Below are 19,335 nucleotides of genomic sequence, written 5' to 3'. Positions count from 1 at the left end.
ACTGCAGGAGATATCATGGAGGGTTGCTGCACATCTTATCTTTCTTTTCCCCTTTACCCTACACACTTTGCAAGATAAATTGCAGCTGCTTTCACCAGCCACTTTTTCCTTTGTGCTTCCTTTTACATTAATAATCAACACTTGCCTCGTTTTCATTTTAGGTGCTGATAATGTGGACAGCTCTCTGTCAATGGCTGAAGAAGAAGCCAGCTCCTTGAAGATGCAGCACCACTAAATTCTACCAGGCCCGATCTCAGTGTGGGCCTAGCCTACTGATGAAGGCATGTACCAAGATGTAGTAGCTGCACTATGCACCCTGGCAGCGAGCTTCTGCACAGTGTCACAGAGCAATATGAGATGTCTAGCTCCAATATCTATCATGATTCATACAGCGCATGGAGACCATTTTGTCCAACATGAACCATTTAACCCAATAACGGTCGCAACCATTGTGTTGCCTCCCCTGATGGCTCATACAGTGACCATGAAAGTTTCGAATGCTTCCACTGTTGAAAGTTATTCTTCACTCTGTTATTGTGCAAAGTCATAAGAGCTCTGAAGTGCAATAACAAAGTGGCCCTAACTGCATGGTCTTGAACTTTAGCCTGAAACATGACCACTCTTGCTTCTTCCTGAAACAGTATTGATGACGAGTGAAACTCCCAAGTGACATTTGGCCAGTGATGCAATTTCTACTTTAAAGATACAAACATAGACACACCAGTCGGAGTAGGCCATTCGGCCCTTCTATCCTGCTTCACCATTCATTTTGATCAGGGCTGATCATCAAATTCAATATCCTGATCTGCCTTCCCCCCATATCCTTTGATTCTTTTAGCCCCAAGAGCTATAATAGTTGAGGTGTATTCCATACAAAGAGCTGTTGTCCTCCCAAGTTTGTTAACGACCAAACTCCCCAGACAAGCTGATCAAATGTCAAAGCTTATACAAGCTGTGAGCTTGTATAGGTACAGCCTGCTCCTTGAGTTGCAGTATTGGTGCATCTGCAGCATTCATTTTCAAACATTTCTTTTGCATTTCCTGTAGGACTGAAGGTTTGGAATACACATTCAGAGTGTACATTTCAATTCTTGGTTAAGAATGGCTATCAGCTTCACAATATTAACCTGGATAGATCATCATTGTTCAGCATCTGAGGCAGCAGTGGTTAGCATTACTGCCTCACAGCTCAGGGACCCGGTTTCAAGTCTGGTCTTGGGTCACTGTCTATGTAGAGTTTGCACGTTCTGCCTGGATGGGATTGTTGCCAGTACAAGCTCAATGGGCCAGATGGCCTCATTCTGCACTGTAGGGAATCTACCATAGCACCTCATTATTAATTAATGGAATTCTGCCAGTACAAACCTCAAAATGGATGTGCAGACATACCAGTAATATTTTGCTAATCATCAGTTTTCATACTACGCTACATATGAGATCAGCATGCTGTTCCATCCTGTATAAACTGCAGAATAATTTGTAAGGGCATCAGTTTAATTTAAATGGGCTGCCACATGGCTTCTCTTTGATAAAATTCCCCCCATCCCCCACCCCTTTTTCACATTAATATTCTTTGCTGGCAAATTAAGCTGGCATAAAACAAGGAAGCCATAATTCAGTGATTGTCTCCAAGTCTGCCTCACTTGATGCTTGGTATCAGGTATCAGTGCAACATGTTTGAAAGCTTCAACACTACAGACATGGATTGAATCCAACTGCTGATGTGTTTACACTTTACTGAAATAACTTGTATCTCTCAGTGACAGTATATTCTTAGTAGGAGACAGATGTATCTCGCTGCGTAGATTGATGGCAGGGATGTTTTTCAGGGTGCTGAACTGAATGCTGTGAGACTTAGGTAATGAGTTTGGGGGAGGGGTCCATTTTTATTGGTCTTTCTGCTTTCCACCCCCTATTGTAATGTAGCTTAGTTCGACCCAATATGGCTGTCCTCCTCTAGTGAAGAAAGATGATGTGAAACTTGACAAGGTGACTTCTAGGTGATGGAGTTTAATGGAAAGCCAATTATCTTCTGCGAATATGTGAGTGTGTGTGTGTTTTTTTTTATAAAAGAAGCTGGCTCGCAATTCAGCTATACGTACACACAAATGTCACAACAATTTAAATTACTGCTCGGCTGAAATAGATGTAGGAGGGAGAGCAGCAGGCTAGGAGTATTTGTTCACATAGTAACAGTATCTGATGGATAGGCAAAATTGTGAGAGTCAAGTGACATCTCAGAGAGAAATAGCTTGCACAATAACATGCTTTGTCTTTTTGATAAAAATAGGATGATGATTTCACGTTAGGGGATGGCTACGATGATGGCAATCAGCTCAGCCTCGGAAACGATGGGATTTTTCTATTGACATTTTTCAGTAAGTTCATCTTTAATTGATTCCTATACAGATTGATTGTCAAAGTTATTTTCAAACTGATGTAACGAGAAAGGGACCATTAGCTTTTTGGTTTTCAAAGCTGACAGAAACACAAGTCATAAATCCTTCCATATATATATAGTAAATGCGCTGACATTCCTGTGCTATGGTGCAGCACTGTAAATTCTTCAGTGAATTTCACAGACAGATTTAGACAATATAAATATAAGATAATACAGTTCCATTGTATTCCATATGAGACATTTTATTTGAAGCTTTGCATTCAGTGAACAGCACCCAGTTCTGCATGACGTACAAGTAGCTATAGAGTTACCTTTCAATTTCCCTTGTTATTATTTCTGAGTTCCTACTCGAGTCTTTAATCAAATGCACATGATTCACGTGGTCTGCTGTTCGTAGAAAGTTGCAGATGTTTAAAGTGTATGTGTGGGATTTTACTCCCTTGCTCGTCCCAAAATCGTAAAATCCCACCTGAGGTCAATGGACCTTTCCATGGTCCGCCTCTCTTGCCTGCTCTGATTCCCTTGGCGGATGGGATGATAACATTTCGGCCTATTTATTTATTAGTTACAAATAGACTTACATTAACACTGCAATGACATTACAGTGAAAATCCTTGAATTGCCACACTCTGGCACCTGTTCGGGTGCACTGAGGGAGAGTGCCACATGGCCAATACACCTAACCAGCACGTTTTTCAGGCTGTGGGAGAAAACTGGAGCACCTGGAGGAAACCTACGCAGCCATGGGGAGAATGTGCAGACTCCACACAGACAGTGACCCAAGCTGGGAATTGAACCCGAGTTCCTGGCGTTGTGAGGCAGCAATGTTAACCACTGTGCCACTGTGACAAAGTAAAACTGAGCATCATTAATTGAATGAGCATCACTTTCAGAATCACTTTAAATAAAGTCAACCTTTGTCTTGAGCTTTATTTCTGTAGGACCTTTCAATACATAATTTCCTACTAATGTGAAAGAGTTACTGCAATTGATGACTGAATTAACATTCATAGTTGATACATCAAGATCACAGAAAATACTGCACACCTTCAGGTTAGGACAGCTCCCACTTGTTGAAGTATTCATTAACTCCTTGAAGTAATAACTCTGGTAATAGCATCAGTAATTGCAGTTCAAACACAAAATGTGTTTTAAGTCAAAAGAGAGGGAAGAAAAGCGATTGACAAGTGGAATGATCCAGGCCCTTCATGGAAGCATAATTGGACAAAAATTGACTCTGAACAAGAGAAGCAGATATCATAAAAGTGACTAAACACTTGGTCAGAAAGTTTTAAAATAACACATTAAAATAGAAAGAGAGATGTGGGGAAGAAATCCTGGAGTTAGAAGCCTAGTCTGATGGAAGCCCGATCACCAATTGTGGTGTAAAGGTAGCAAGGGGTTAGAGTGAAAGGAACAATAGATTTTGTGGAGGGTTGTAGAGCTGCAAGAGATAACAGTGAAAGGAATGGACAATGCCATGCATGGATTTGAACATGAGAATAACATTTTAAAATCAAAGCAATGACAGACCAAGAGCAGAATTTTTCAACTGCACTCACCCCAGAACCAGAAAATATCACCCAAGGTCAACGGATCTATGATTCCTATGTGAGATACAGACCTATGTGGGATGGGAAAGTTCCCCTCCAGAAGTCTATGTTGTTTAGCGAGCTCAGCATTGATGGGTGAGTGGAACTTGGTGTGAGTTAAGATCTATCACATTTCGTAGAATCCCTATAATGGAGAAGGAGGCCATTCAGCCCATTTACTCTGCACTGACTATTTGACAGAGCAACTTTCCCAGGCCCTACCCTTGTAACCCCATGCATCCACCCTACCAATCCCCTTAATCTAGGTATCTTGGGACACTAAGAGGAAAATTAGCATGGCCAGTGCACCTAACCTGCACATCTTTGGACTGTGGGAGGAAACTGGAGCCTGGAGGGAACCCACACAGCTGCAGGGAGAATGTCCAGACTCCACACAGGCAGTCATTGGAGGCCAGAATCGAACCCTGGTCCCTGCTGCCGTGAGGCAGCAGTGCTAACCATTGTGTCATTGTGGGCAGCAGAGTTTTGGATCGGTTCAATGGCGGAAAATGGAAGACTAGCCAGAAGAGAATTAGAATAATAGATTCCAGAGATAATAAAACAAAACGAGGGCTGCTATAAAACTGTAGAGGTGATCGATTTAAAAAAAAATGGATGTAGACAGTCCTTGTAATGGAGAGGATATGGAGCTAGGAGCTTAGCTCAATGTCAACGAGGTTTGCAAATAGTCTGCTTCAACATGAGACAACGGCTAGAAAGGGGGCTAAAGAACTGACACAGCATGGTGTTCTAAGATGCCTCGCTTAACATAGCAGCACATCATACATCTGTCCTTCAATAGACATGTGAAGATATATGCTTAGAGGTTGCTGAATTGTACAAAATGTCTTAAGTAAATCAGACCTTTTGTGTGAAACTTTGGTTACATGACAGCTACCTTATTCTATACAACAATCAAATACTTTCTTAATTTTTATTGTATGCATATTCCTATTGGTTACTAAATTTCATATCAAAATAAGAAAGTTCCTTCAGATTGGAAGTGTTCCTCAATTCTGTTGAATAGCGAATACCTTAATGTTATAATAAGTTTCAGGATTTACTAATTCTGTAACAATCATCCCAATCATTTATAATTGTGGGCAGTCGTCACCAATGGATTTTTGGGATGAAAATATTTTTACAGAATTAATACCCTGGGCTGAATTCTGCTATCTGCAGGCTAAGTGCCTACTTAGTGGGAAAATAGGTTTGTTCCCGCTAGTGCTGACAGCGTCTCTCAGGTAGGATTCGCCCATTTGAAAGATGCTAATAAGCTCACCTTGAGCAACCTCCCAGCCAGCCCCACTGCCCTGAAACTGGGCTGCCTGTTTTAAAGGGTGCCCTGATCTTCATGCTCAGAGACAGGACCTTCCGTCCCCACAAAAATGAAATACAGTCCCTTTCCCACCACTGACCCGGGGCAGAACCACAAACCCCTTACCAAAGAGGGACATCCTTTCCCCTCCACCTATCCCCCACCCCCACCCCCCACCCCCCACCAATACCATGCTGGCATGAAAGTGATCCAATCCCCTTTCTCAGGCTCCCTACTTAAGCCCCCTTCCCCCTCAGCCCCTGTACTCAGTTCCCCCTTCAGGCCACATGCCTTGGCAGTGCCAACGGTGCACTGCCCCCGGCACCCTGGCCTGGTGCCTTGTGCCCTGAGGAGGCTCAAGGATTTTGGTCCAGTGTCCTTTTGCCCCTCTGCTGCTGCCAGGCTGCAGAGAAAGGGTCCCTCAGGGGTCCTGGAGGTTAGGTGGACTCAACGGGGGGGCAAAGGGTAACCTTGCTACTCTCTACTGGGTTGACATGGCTGGACTGTCCCTTCTACCCCTGGCAGACCTGAACATCACCCTGGCATGGTGATTTCAGGCAGCACTGTGTTCAATATCATCATGTTGCCTGTTAGCTGTGAAAAATCTCCAGTGGGCAGATTAGTTTAACCTCCACCCCCCCCGGGAGGTTGGAAGATATTGTGTAGGACCAAGGGGTAAGTCCATTTAACTCTCTTTAATTGACTCCATGGCCTTTCTAGGCATGAAGCCCATCTCACCAGCAAAACAGTGTTGGGAGGATTGCAATCAGGTTCGCTCGACTTGCGGATCAGATTTTTATCCAGGCCGGCCATCTTCCCAACTTACCATGCTGATGTAGGCCCAACATCCACACAGAGGTGCAGGCCGCTTGCTGACTGCTATGCTGCATTTTGTGTGATGGGCTTCTTCTGGGGTCCTGCTATGTGGCAGTGCCACCCTCCTCAGCATACACAGCTACAGAATGAGTTAGCTGCAGGAAGAGGGGATTTGGATGGGCTGGACTCTCCTGCAGTCACCTGGATGGATGGGAGTCCTCCCCATGATTGCCGGAAGGCCCTTGGATGCCTCCTTGAGAGGGAGGGACAGCTGGAGTGAGTTTGAGATGCCCTGTCACTGTTGGATACCAGTCTGTACCTCAGTGATGGAGTGCAGCCCCTCTTTCAGCAGTGGATGGCTGCCCTCTTTTGGAAGACGTTGGCACTGACGTCTGGCACCGCCTCCCATGCTGGATTGGTGTCACTGATTGAGGGTCTTTGCACAGAGCAGAGGTGAAGGATGTCACAGTGGTCTAGCAGGTACCTGACTGGGGGGGAGGGGTGGGGGGGGTAGCGTGCAGCGCTTAGAATAACATGTTTCATGGCTTTGTCATTCATCAATTCCCAGATCAATTCCCAGGGTCTTGCAGGGGTGATCTTTAAATATAGCACTCGGATTACTGAACCTCTGAATCATGGCTCCATGGCCAGAGGGCCGCCTGCCAGCAATCCAACAAAGTGACAGGCAATAAGGTGGAAAAATGTCACCATTGGCATTGACGAGTCAAACCCCACTTTACCTCCCCCTTAAAATTGGACATTGCTGATTTCAGGACAATTCTGCCCACCATACACGATCTGTAAAACAGACATTGAGGATGTGATGGGGGCCGATCTCAAACATTATTGAAACTCCACTCTGTGAGATACATAAATACCAAAATCTGGAATCATGCACACCTTGAGAAGACATAATACACAGGCTTAAAAACTGGCAGGTTGCCAATTTTACCTGAAACGTTCTCACAAGTGCTAAGTTAAGAGTTAAGCATTGAAAATGACAAAGGTTGCCGATTCAGTCTTTAACAATTTTGGAAATAACCTCATGTCTCTCAATGAGATGGGTGCCTTAGTAAGTTTGCAAACGACACAAAGATAGGTGGAGTCGTAGATAGTGCAGAAGGTAGTCAAAGGATACAGTGGGAGAAAGAAGTGACACTTACAAAGGGGCACAGGTTCAAGGTGAGAGAGACAAAGTTTAAGGGAGATGTGCAGGGAATGTTTTTCACGCAGAGAGTGGTGGGTGTCTGGAACGCACTGCCAGAGGTGGTGGTGGATGCAGGAACATTAGCAACACTTAAGAAGTATCTGGATGGGTACACGAATAGGGGGGGAATAGAGGGATATGGACTGAGTCATGGCAGAAGATTTTTTTTAGTTATGGCATCATGATCGGCACAGGCTTGGAGGGCTGAAGGGCCTGTTCCTGTGTTGCAATTTTCTTTGTTCTTTGACTCAGAGCTGCCGTGACAAGAATTAACAAGAGGATGGGGGTACTTGAGGAAAAGCTTTCTTACCTGGAGGGTGGTGACAATCTGGAAAGTGCTGTCTGGGAGGGTGGCCCTTTAAAAAGTACCTGGGTGAGCATTTGGCACATCATAGCATTCAAGGCTATGGGCCAAGTGCAGGTAGATGGGATTAGGTGAGAGTTCAGGTGTTCCTCACGTGTCAGTGCCGACTCGATGTCCTGAAGGGCTTCTTCTGCACTGTGTGATTCTATGATTCTAAGAGGCAGGCTTACTCTAACTCCTATCTACCAGTTTTCTAATGATAGTTAATACAGTTAGGCTGTACTGGGATTATCTCAGTAATTCATAATGAAGTTAAACTTCTTGTGTATGTATTATTAGTTGGGTCATATAAATGCACTATGTAGACAATTCTGAACAAAATGTAATTGTTATTTAATTTCTTTTAATATTAAACATGCAGTCTCTTGCAAACATGGGGGTTACCTAATTATTTTTTATCAGTCTGGCCCTAGGCCCCAACCTCAGTCTGATAATCCAGCACTTCTTGAGGTATGAAAGCTCACTCCATATCACATCACTTTTGGAGACTAAGAGCCATCAGGAGCCAAAATCTTGCTGTCAGTAAAACTGTCGCAATTTACCCATGCTGGGATGGAAAGAAATGCCTGTGGGTTGTGACTTCAGCAGATTTATTTGTTCCTGCTGGCTTTACAACTGCTCTCAATGTGACATGGGGCAGGATTTTACTGCAGATTTCAGTACTTTGGCATGGGATGAAATGGGTCCTGAGCCCGTTCTTGTTGACAGTATGACCCACTCTCTAATTTACCCCCACGGGCGACCCCCTATCTGGCCTCCTTCAGCCAATGATTTAAATATCTCGGCTAGCAAACCCTCAATTTCCTCTCAGGCTGACCTGTCGCTGGGATTCCTGCTGAACATCTGTGGAGCAGTCAGCTATTACCTAAGAAAATGGGCATGGGTTGGGAGAGGGGGGTAGGGTGTGGACGGAGGGGGAAGATCAGTTTATTTCCACCTTATTATTATAGCTAAAATCGGCCAATGACTGTTGCCAGTACTGGCCCACCTCCTTCTCTTGGAAGCACCTGAAACTTGAGCAACATGCTCAGTATTTAATTGGATTTTGGGGTGGCACAGTGGCACAGAGGTTAGCACTGCTGCCTTACAGCACTAGGGACCCGAGTTCAATTCCAGCCTTGGGTCACTATCAGTGTGGAGTTTGTATATTCTCCCTGTATATGCGTGGGTTTCCTCCTACAGTCCAATAATGTGTGGATTAGGTTGATTGGACATGCCAAATTGATCCTAGTTTCAGGGGGATTAGCAGGGTAAATATGTGGGGTTATGGGAATAGGATCTGGGTGAGATTGTGGTTGGTACAGACTCAATGGGCTAAATGGCCTCCTTTTGAACTGTTGGGATTCTATGATTCTATGATAAAAGGAGAAAGTTTGGCAAAATGGATGACTGTCCATTTTCCCTGATCTGTGCTCCTGAGCATGAGGAAAAGGCCTGTTAAATATATAAAAAACAAGTCTAATTTTGTATTTGATGATTAACAGTAAGATGAATTTTCCGCAAGGTGTGCCTGTGGCCGAACATTAGGTCACGATGGGTGTATCCATACCACCTGGACTGCAGCACTTCACGAAGACAGCTCACAACCATACTCTGAAAGGCTTTTGGGGTTGGACAATAATTGCTGGTCCTGCCAGGACTGCTGACATCTTGTGAATGAATAAATAAAAAGTTATTAGTGTATTTTTAAATGTAATCTGGGCCAAGGTTAACAATGCAGTTTCGGCAGATCCAAATTCTCAAACGTCGCAGCTAAGGTTTTTCATTCCATGAGGATATTGTCCTGTTGTACCCTATTTGGGGGCTATGAGCACATGAACTCCACTGCTCCTGGGTTAACACACTGAAATTTGGACTCTCTAACCTTCCTCAGTTGTTGGGTGGAATTTTTCTGTCCCGCCCGCCATGGGAATTGTAGTCCGCCGGGCACAAACCATGCCTGTTGACCTCAGGCAGGATTTTCCAGTCTTGGGGCGAGTGTGGCCGGAAAATCCGGCTCATTGTGCACATAATTGACCTATAAAAACAAAAGGAATCTATCTGAAGTGTGACTATCAATTCCAGTGAGCTAATCCTAATATGAAGCCGGGTACACTCCTCACCCATATCGTATTGCTGGTTCAGTTCATCACATGAGTCAAAAAGATTGGCATGACAATTTCTCGCCTTGCCAGGATTTTCTTTGGCATTGACCTGCCACACTCGTGTAACAAGTACCCTATCAACACCTCTAGTTCACTCTTCCAGTCTTCCTCCCTCAACATGCAGAAGAAACAAACAGGCTCCTTTGCTGTGTCTGAATTTCAAGGAGTGCCTGGAGTTCCCCATCCCTTTTACAGCCATTATTTTTCAGCCCTTCATTAATCAAACACTGGGAGCCAGCAATGAAACTCTGAGTGGGATTTTCTGGCTCCTTGCGCCTCAGGACCAGAAATTCCTGCCCGAGCTCAACAGACCTTTAGATGGTCAGCTGAAATGTATATCCCGCCCGCTATGATTCCCAATCCGGGCAGGATGGGAAATTTCCAACCAATATTTTGAGATTTGCAAAAGTACTTAGGAGAGTAATCACAATTGCTCACTCATCAATGTGGAGACAGTTAAACCAATTTGCACACTGCTCACATTGAAAACAATCATTACGGTTCTTACCACCCATGCATTATTAAATACACATTAAAACTGCAGCATTTATTAACTTCCACATTAATTACTTTCTGTTAATATTAATCAGATCTGTACATTGTTTAAAACTGAATTGCAAAATCTCAGATTGAAGCTGCTCACCGGTGCTTTGTATTAAATTAATCAACCAGGTTTGTTCCATATAGAGAACTGCTCCTTTTTTTAATGAAGTGGCCCTTTTATAGGAGGCCTCCTCAGATATTTGAGGCCTTGTTGTGTTTGTTCCCATTAACTTATTGATCCTGTCCAATTGGTCTGTTATCCCGACTCGTGACAAATGTATTTAAGTTTTAAAGTTTGTTTATTAGTGTCACAAGCAGGCTTACATTAACACTGCAATGAAGTTAATGTGAAAATCCCCTAGTCGCCACACTCTGATGCCTGAGGGAGAATATAGCATAGCCAATGCACCTAACCAGCGCATCTTTCAGACTGTAGGAGAAAACTAGAGCACCCGGAGGAAACACGCGCAGACACGGAGAGAATGTGCAGACTCCGCACAGACAGTGACCTAAGCCAGGAGTCAAACCGGGATCTCTGCACTCTGAGGCAGCAGTGCTAACCACTGTGCCATCATGCGTAATGCCAATTAATTTAGACACAAATTTGAACCATAATTTCAAATCAGAAAAGCCTTTTCCCCATTGTGACCCAAGCAGAAATTCTAAGCTCAAATGGTAATTACATACACTGTAACTAATATTAAGGAGTGTGCAATTGACAATGCAATGCTACAAGGTTTTTCATTCTGTTAGCATCTGCAATATTTTTGCTTTTATCAAGAATTTTGTTAACTTTTGCAAATTAATGACTACTTTTATTTTCTTTGGTTTTTTTAGTTGCATTTATATTTAACTGGATTGGATTCTTTTTATCCTTCTGCTCAACCAACACCATTGCAGGCAGATATGGAGCTATCTCTGGATTTGGGCTGTCTCTTATAAAGTGGATTCTTATTGTAAGGGTAAGTGGTCGAAGCTTTATGACATGGTCACAAATGCTTTGGAAGAATCCTGCCCCTGTTTAAATGTCCCTGTCACTTGTTGTGCTTGAGAATGTGCATTTTATTAGTCTTACTATACTTTTTAGAGCATTCAACATCTCATAAATCACTGGATTACACTGGATATTAGCCCAGATGTGGGCTGAAGTTTTCCAGCCCTTTCCACTGGTGGAATCAGCCATTGGCGATACCCAGCAGTGGAGGGTGTAAGCCACAGAAACAACTGTTGATATCGGCGGAGTTGCTGCCTCCGCAAAACACGACATGGGGGTTGGGTGAGTGAGATGGAAAAACTGCGGTAAGTGAGATGGAAAAAATTCCGTCTAGCACAGCAGCTCAGAAGTTGGAAAACCTGAAGAACATGTTTTCCAACCTATAGTTGCTTTCAGTCTTGTACTGTCAGTTTCCTGCCCACAGGCAAGTGAATTGACAGATTGGAGGCCTTTGCAGCAAGGAAATCTTCAGCAGAAGGTTGGAGCTCAGAAGGGTTCCAAGACTAACAGAACCTGAGGTGGCAAGATGGCACAGTGATTAGCATTGCTGTCTCACAGCATCAGGAAGCCAGATTCACTTCCTGGCTTGGGTCACTGTCTGTATGGATTTTGCACATTCACCCATGTCTGTATGGTTTTCCTCCAGGTGCTCAGGTTTCCTCCCACAATCCAAAGATATGTGGGTTAGGTTGATTGGCTGTGCTAAATTGCCCTTTAGTCTTAGAGTAAAACTAGGGTAAATGTATGGGGTTATGGGGATAGGGTCTGTGTGCAATTGTGGTGGCAGCAGACTCGATGGGCCAAATGGCCTCCTTCTGCACTGTAGGGTTGTATGATTCTATAAAGAGCAACTAGGTCCATTGGTGCAGGGAGGGGCTTTGTGTGGGAGTTGTCACTGGTATCTGCATGGGGAGGACAGTGAGAAGGTGTCTGATTGTGGCCAAGGACAGTTGGGGCTTCTGATATGTGGGGGGTTTGATTCTGGTGGGTTTGGAGCAGACAGATTGCCAGGGGCTTGGGACGAGGATAGAGAAATGGTTAATTGAGCAGCTTGTCGGACCTTCTGGAAGCATTCCTGTCCTTAGCTCATGGATTTAGCTCCTTTAACGCCCATTCATCCATTTCCCAAAGTCTGGAAAATCTTGGCTGACTGAGTTAAAATTAGATTGATCATTAAAATAGATTGACATTAGAAAGATTGCTTGTTAAGATGTACACAAAGGGCCTCATTATCAGTGTCACCTGGAGCTGAAACTCTAGAACATAGAACATAGAATATTACAGCGCAGAACAGGCCCTTCGGCCCACGATGTTGCGCCGACCAGTTACAAAAACAATGACCCACTAGCCTATACCAATCCCTTTTCATCCATAAACCTATCCATAGATCTCTTAAACGCCCCCAAACTAGGCGCATTTACAACTGCAGCAGGCAGGGCATTCCAATCCCTCACCACCCGCTGAGTAAAGAACCTACCCCTGACATCCGTCCTGTAGCTACCCCCCCTTAATTTAAAGCCATGCCCCCTCGTGCTAGCTTTCTCCATCCGAGGAAAAAGGCTATCACTATCCACCCTATCTAAACCTCTAATCATCTTATATGTTTCAATAAGATCCCCTCTTAGCCGCCTTCTTTCCAACGAAAACAACCCTAAATCCCTCAGTCTCTCCTCATAGGGCCTCCCCACCATACCAGGCAACATCCTAGTAAACCTCCTCTGCACCCTCTCCAAAGCCTCCACATCCTTCTTGTAATGTGGGGACCAGAACTGCACACAGTACTCCAAGTGCGGCCGCACCAGAGTAGTGTACAGTTGCAACATTACGCTGCGACTCCTAAATTCAATCCCCCTACCAATAAATGCCAAGACACCGTATGCCTTCTTAACAACCTTATCTACTTGATTCCCAACTTTCAGGGATCTATGTACACATACACCTAGATCCCTCTGTTCATCCACACTATTCAAAGTCCTCCCGTTAGCCCTATACTCAACACATCTGTTGCTCCTACCAAAGTGAATTACCTCACACTTCTCCGCATTAAATTCCATCCGCCACCTCTCGGCCCAGCTCTGCAACCTATCTAAGTCTCCCTGCAGACTATGACACCCTTCCTCACAATCTACCACACCTCCGACTTTGGTGTCATCAGCAAATTTACTAATCCACCCAACTATACCCTCATCCAGATCATTAATAAAGATTACAAACAACAGTGGCCCCAAAACAGATCCCTGAGGCACACCACTCGTAACCGAACTCCATGATGAATATTTACCATCAACCACCACCCTCTGTCTCCTATCTGATAGCCAATTCCTGATCCAACTTCCTAGATTACCCTCAATCCCATACATCTGCATTTTCTGCAGAAGCCTACCATGGTGAACCTTATCGAACGCCTTACTAAAATCCATATATACCACGTCAACTGCCTTGCCCCCATCCACCTCTTTGGTCACCTTCTCAAAAAATTCAATAAGGTTAGTAAGGCACGACCTACCCGCTACAAAACCATGCTGACTATTTCTAATCAATTCATTACACTCCAAATAACTATAAATCCTATCCCTAATAATTTTTTCTAAAACCTTGCCCACAACAGAAGTAAGACTCACTGGTCTATAATTCCCAGCAAAGTCTCTGTTCCCCTTCTTAAACAATGGGACAACATTCGCTATCCTCCAATCCTCCGGGACTACACCAGAGACCAATGACGACCTGAAGATCAGATCCAGAGGCTCTGCAATCACCTCTCTTGCCTCCCAGAGAATCCTAGGGTAGATCCCATCCGGACCAGGGGACTTATCTATTTTCAGCCCCTCAAGAATATCCAGCACATCCCCCTTATCAACCGTAATACTGTCTATTTTACACCCCTGCAACCCAGTGTCCTCCTCAGCTATATTCATGTCCCCCTGCGTGAACACCGAAGAGAAATATTGGTTCAATGATTCTCCAATCTCCTCCGGTTCCAACACAACTTCCTCTGGGTGGGATTTTCCGGCTGCGCGTGCTTCAAGATTGGAAATTCCCACCCAAGGTCAACAGACCTTTAAATGCTCTGCCAAATTTCCTGTCCCACCCATTATGGCTCCCATGGCAGGCAGGTCAGGAAAATTCCGCCCATTAAGGGTATTTCTCCCCACTGATTCTGCCCAACCTGCTAAACTTTTCCAGTACTTTTTGTTTTTATTTCAGGTTTCCAAGATCCACAGCTTGTTGTTTTTCTATGACTGTCTAATTGTAATATTTAAATGACCCCCTCCCCCTCTGAGTGGATTTGTAATTCACAGCTTCTCCAACCGTCTCAAACAACCAGGGAATGAGTTGGCTTTCCTGTTTTCGATGTTTGTGTGAATTTTGACCTGACACTGTTCTGTTGCTTTTGGGAGTTAAGATTCAGCCCAGTGAATGTGAAATCCAAAACTCATTATGCAAACGCCAGTTTCATTTTGGATCAGTAATCTACCTTAATGTCAAGAGGGGTGAACTTGATACAACATGGTTTCAATCATATTAAGTTTCAATGATGACTGGTTTCAGCCCTGCAGTTTCCATGGTGGTTGTTTTGTTAAGGAATACAGAATATAATAGGCACCGGTATTAGCAGGGAGAGACTGTGGAAGGGTAGGTTTTGCACATTTCTTCTGGAAGAGTGGGGTTTTCTTGGAGTCCTTTCCAAGTTAATGGCACAACCTGACACCATTTTTGCAATCTGTTTTCTAGCCACAGCCAGCCAGGTTAAAAGGTCAGTGTCAGGTGGGCAGGTATGAATTATTAGGTTGTACCTGGGGAATGGGGAGAAGTAAGGTGAGATGGAGTTAAATGGGGACATTAGTGGACAGGTCAGTAAGGATAACAAATGGTATGGGGATCAAATTGCTGGGAAGATTAATCCATAGTTGGCTCAGGGGAAATAATCCTGTTCCTCTTAACTCACAAGCAATGGTGGAAAAACCTTACCTCTTCCAAGCAGCAACTCTGCCTCCTTCAAACAGGGGAACGATCCTCATTATGTATGTTTCATTGATGACCTAGTAATCCATTACTCTGTTGAAATACCTGAACCCCAGACTAAACATTGTTTGATTTTCAGCTCTGGCTCCCTTATCCCTGCTGTCAAATTCAGAATATTTATTTACACAAAGTTCAGAGGTTTCAAGGGCTTACAGTTTTCATTCTTGGTGCTTTAAAGGGATTGGATGGTTGACACTTTACTGGGTTATGGTGAAAGAACCTTTTAATATCGGGCACAGTAATGAAGGAATGAATTTCTAAAACTTTTTTTACACGAGCTATTGGGGGGTAGGGGTGGGGGGGATCTTACCAAAATTTCTCTAACTTTCAGGCTCAGAGAGAAAACTGGTATGAAGCTCCCCAGCTCCACATGCCAGTTATCTATCCAGATTTTGAGCCTCTTAGTCAAAAGAAAGTTAGTGGACATTGTTTATGCCATCACTCTGGTGAAATGAGGCCTTATAGAGCCAACAAGACCAACTCCGCTGAAATCAAACAGTTCCTCCCTTCCCACAATCCGCTTCGCTGTTCCAATCCCCTTACCCCACAGTCCTCACTGGGCATTCCAATACTCGTTCACTTCCTGCTTCCCTCCACCATCACCCATCACCACACACAAATGAACCATCCACGAGGCCAACCTGGTAGTGCCAACCTGGCAGTAGGAGCAGTGCCAAGGCAGTGACCAACCACGTCCCGCTCCTTCGGGGACTATAATTTCCTCTGCACCTCTAGAGGGATCGCATTGACTGTTCTTCGCTTAATCAAACTGGTTATGATCCTTGCCGGCATCACGTCATGTCGGTGAGTTATGAATATTTAAAGGGGAGGATCATGTGGTGGGGAGGGCGCTGTTAATCATATTAAAATTTATTTAAAAATTTATTTAAATTAGGTTCATGCCCTTCATGGGTGTGAACCTTGTGACATCGCCAGCAAGGGGGTGAGGAAAATCAGGAAACGCAGTCTCTCCGGAGGAAGTCCCGGAATTTGATTGAATTTTTGAGCGTGTAACCAAGTGTATGGATGAAATAGTGCAGCTGATGTGGTTTACATGGATTTCAGCAAAGCCTTTGACAAAGTCCCACATGGAAGAATTTTTAAAAAGGCTAATGCACATGGGATACAGGGTGATCTGACAAGGTGGATTCATTGGCTTAGTGACAGAAGACAAAGGTGGTGATAGATGGTTGCTTTAGTGACTGAAGGCCAGGGACCAGTGGCATACCACAGGGATTTGTGCTGGGCCCCCTACTGTTCAGCATTTATATAAATGACATAGACAACAATATGAGGGGGTAGGAACTATAAGTTTGCTGATGACACAAAGATTGGCCGGGTGGATAGCAGTGAGATTGAGTGTCTTGGGTTAAAGGAAGATATAGATGAGATGGTCAAATAGGCGGATAAGTGGCAGATGGAATTTAACCCTGAAAAGTGTAAGGTGATGCACTTTGGAAGGAGTAATTTGACAAGGAAGTATACTATGAAAGGCCTGACACTGGGATGTTCCAAAGAATAAAGGGACCTTGGTGTTTTTGATTCTGGATCTCTGAAGGTGGAAAGGCAGGTAAATAGGGTAAAAAGGCATATGGCACACTTGTCTATGTCAATCAGGATATCGATTACAAAAGCAGAGAGGTCATGGTAGAATTGTGTAGAACTTCAGTGAGGTCACAGCTGGCTGCACTCTGGTCACCACATTATAGGAAGGGCGTGAGAACACTAGAAGGGATGCAAAGGAAATTTACCAGGCTGCTGCCTGGGATGGAACACTTAAGTTATGAAGAGAGGTTGGATAGGTTTGGTTTGTTTTGGTTGGAGCAGAGAAAGTTGATTGGAGTGTTCAAAATTATGACGGTCACAGACAAGGTGGATAGGGAACAGCTGTTCCCCTTAGTTGAAGGGTTAGTTATGTAGTGACACAAGTTAAAAGTGAGAGGTGGGAGGTTTAGGAGGGATTTGAGGAAAAATTTTTTACTCGGAGGGTGGTGCCAGTCTGGAATGTACTGCCTGGGAGGGTAGTGGAGGCGGGATGCCTCACATCCTTTAAAAAGTACCTGGATGAGTCATTGGCATGCTATAACATTCAAGACTATGGGCCAAGTGCTGACAAGTGGGGTTAGGTGGGCAGGTCAGGGCCTTTCATGCATCGGTGCAGACTCGATGGGCCAAAGGGCCTCTTCTGTACTGTGGGATTCTGTGAATCCCGTTTTCTGATTCTCCATGGATTTTGCACCTGTGCTGATAATCCCACACACAGAAAGTACAGGTTCAAATTCCTGCACAATCCCACAATAGCGTTCATTGTTTCTATACAATGTATTGGGGTCAACGGACGGGGAAGTGCCATAGCCTGGCATTGGATAGGTTGAGAGGTTAAGGAGATGGGGGGGGGGTTGGAGGGGCATTTCTTAGCACAAGGGAAATGAGGGGCCATGGGGGTGGATGGAGAGGTATAGTGTGAAATAGGGAGCATGAGGGAGCATGACTTGGCACCAGGGGCATGGGTGCAGAAGAATAGCTTAATTTAGGGGGCATCAGTTGCTATGGGAGGTGGGTGCAGGATCATAGCTTGGCATGAGGGAGATGAGGAGGACATTTTGAACTCACCTTTTAAAAGGTTCCCTCGTGTAGACGGTGATTCATGACTTTTCTGAGCTGCCATTAACCTTGACGCTTGGAAAACCTGGTCCAGCTCCATGAAGAATTGTGGAAGAGTCAGACATTCCTATTTCCATTGCGGAGCAGCCAGGTCAGGAATACCAGGTCTGGCCTTTTGACTAGAATCAGCTTCATCCTTTGAAGGCACTCCTAAAACTCAGACAGCTCGGGAATAGGGTTAGCAATCCAACATTCGGACTTACCCCTCATTTTTGAAGGGCTCCCAAGAATCCATAACTCACTGCAAACACATCACCTCTATTATCTCAAAATTGTTTGATTAGTAAGGAGCTGAAAATTGCAATCATGCTGTTGTGCGGTAATTTGAGATGACTGGTACTGTCTTAACTTTAGACAACACAAAACGCACGAGGCAGATATCTCTGTATAAAGATGTAACATTTATTTAAAATAAACAACAGCAAAGAGCTGCAAAGAGATCACCAGAACAGTTAAGTTGCTCTGAGATAGAGCAACAGAACCTCTCCAATGTTTCTGATGTGTACAATCAAAAACAGATTGATTATAGTTTTTGTTATCAATCATTCCCATCTTGCATTAGTTTAAAATCAATCACATTTAGTAAACATGTATCAATAATACTCCCTGATATTCACCTCAGCCAATTGCATCTTACCACCCAGCACGGTGATATCTCATTCATCCGTTAAATCCAGATGCTAACTCCCATCTTAGCTAAAGTCACTTCCCTGTTGCCTGGTTTCCTAGATGCTTGCTACAAAGGTCAAAGTGAATGTTCCCATCAGATCATTGCCAAACTGGAAAGACACGTGGTCCCGTGCCCGGGCACATCTTTATCCTAAATCTAGATAATGAATACTCTCATTCTTAATGTTACAATCTGTGTTTCCGCATAACAAACTTTCTGATATGAATTTTGCTAAATAAGGGGTTCCCAGGCCTTTGGCTCTGAACTATTCACCTTTACCAACATACCTTGCAGTAACCTGTTTCGGCTGAAGCGAACAATAATTCATACAATACTTAAAATCCATTTAAAATATCAGCATATATATTTTAAAATCATAATTATTTGTTTAATTCTCTTAGTGCATTCATGTATGTGTAAACTATTCTCTTGTTAGCTTATTAACTTGTTTCAAGAATCATTTAACTCTTTACTTTTACTTTACCAGTGCCTTAAGGTATACTATTTAAAAACCTTATTAAGTGGCTAGAAATTTCCCACTTCACATGCCAATAATACACTTACAACAGGTTTTATATAAATTCCTCATTGCACCTCAA

The 19,335-nt window shown here is 43.9% G+C and overlaps 1 protein-coding gene across 7 annotated transcripts in view; it reads left to right on the top strand.

Moving 5' to 3' along the window:
* Positions 1–1,932: 1,932 nt before the first annotated feature.
* LOC145346432 (NEDD4 family-interacting protein 1-like) overlaps positions 1,933–19,335 on the top strand; it is a 151,346-nt gene continuing 133,943 nt past the window's right edge. For 6 of the 7 annotated variants that reach the window (XR_013887696.1, XR_013887693.1, XM_080193624.1 and 3 more), the window contains exons 1-3: positions 1,933–2,042; positions 2,291–2,378; positions 11,223–11,347. Coding sequence is in view for 5 of the 7 variants with exons in the window: in XM_080193624.1 (XP_080049750.1) it covers positions 2,004–2,042; positions 2,291–2,378; positions 11,223–11,347 (252 nt within the window). In the remaining 2 variants the exon portion in view is untranslated. The remainder of the gene's footprint in view (positions 2,043–2,290; positions 2,379–11,222; positions 11,348–19,335) is intronic. The other variant, XM_080193675.1, reaches the window with a different exon arrangement.

Source organism: Carcharhinus amblyrhynchos, chromosome 1, assembly GCF_965287045.1.
Source record: "Carcharhinus amblyrhynchos chromosome 1, sCarAmb.v2.hapA, whole genome shotgun sequence".
In the NCBI taxonomy this organism is placed as follows: Eukaryota; Metazoa; Chordata; class Chondrichthyes; order Carcharhiniformes; family Carcharhinidae; genus Carcharhinus; species Carcharhinus amblyrhynchos.
Note: the sequence above shows the minus strand (reverse complement) of the source record. Positions and strands in the feature narration are given on the sequence as shown.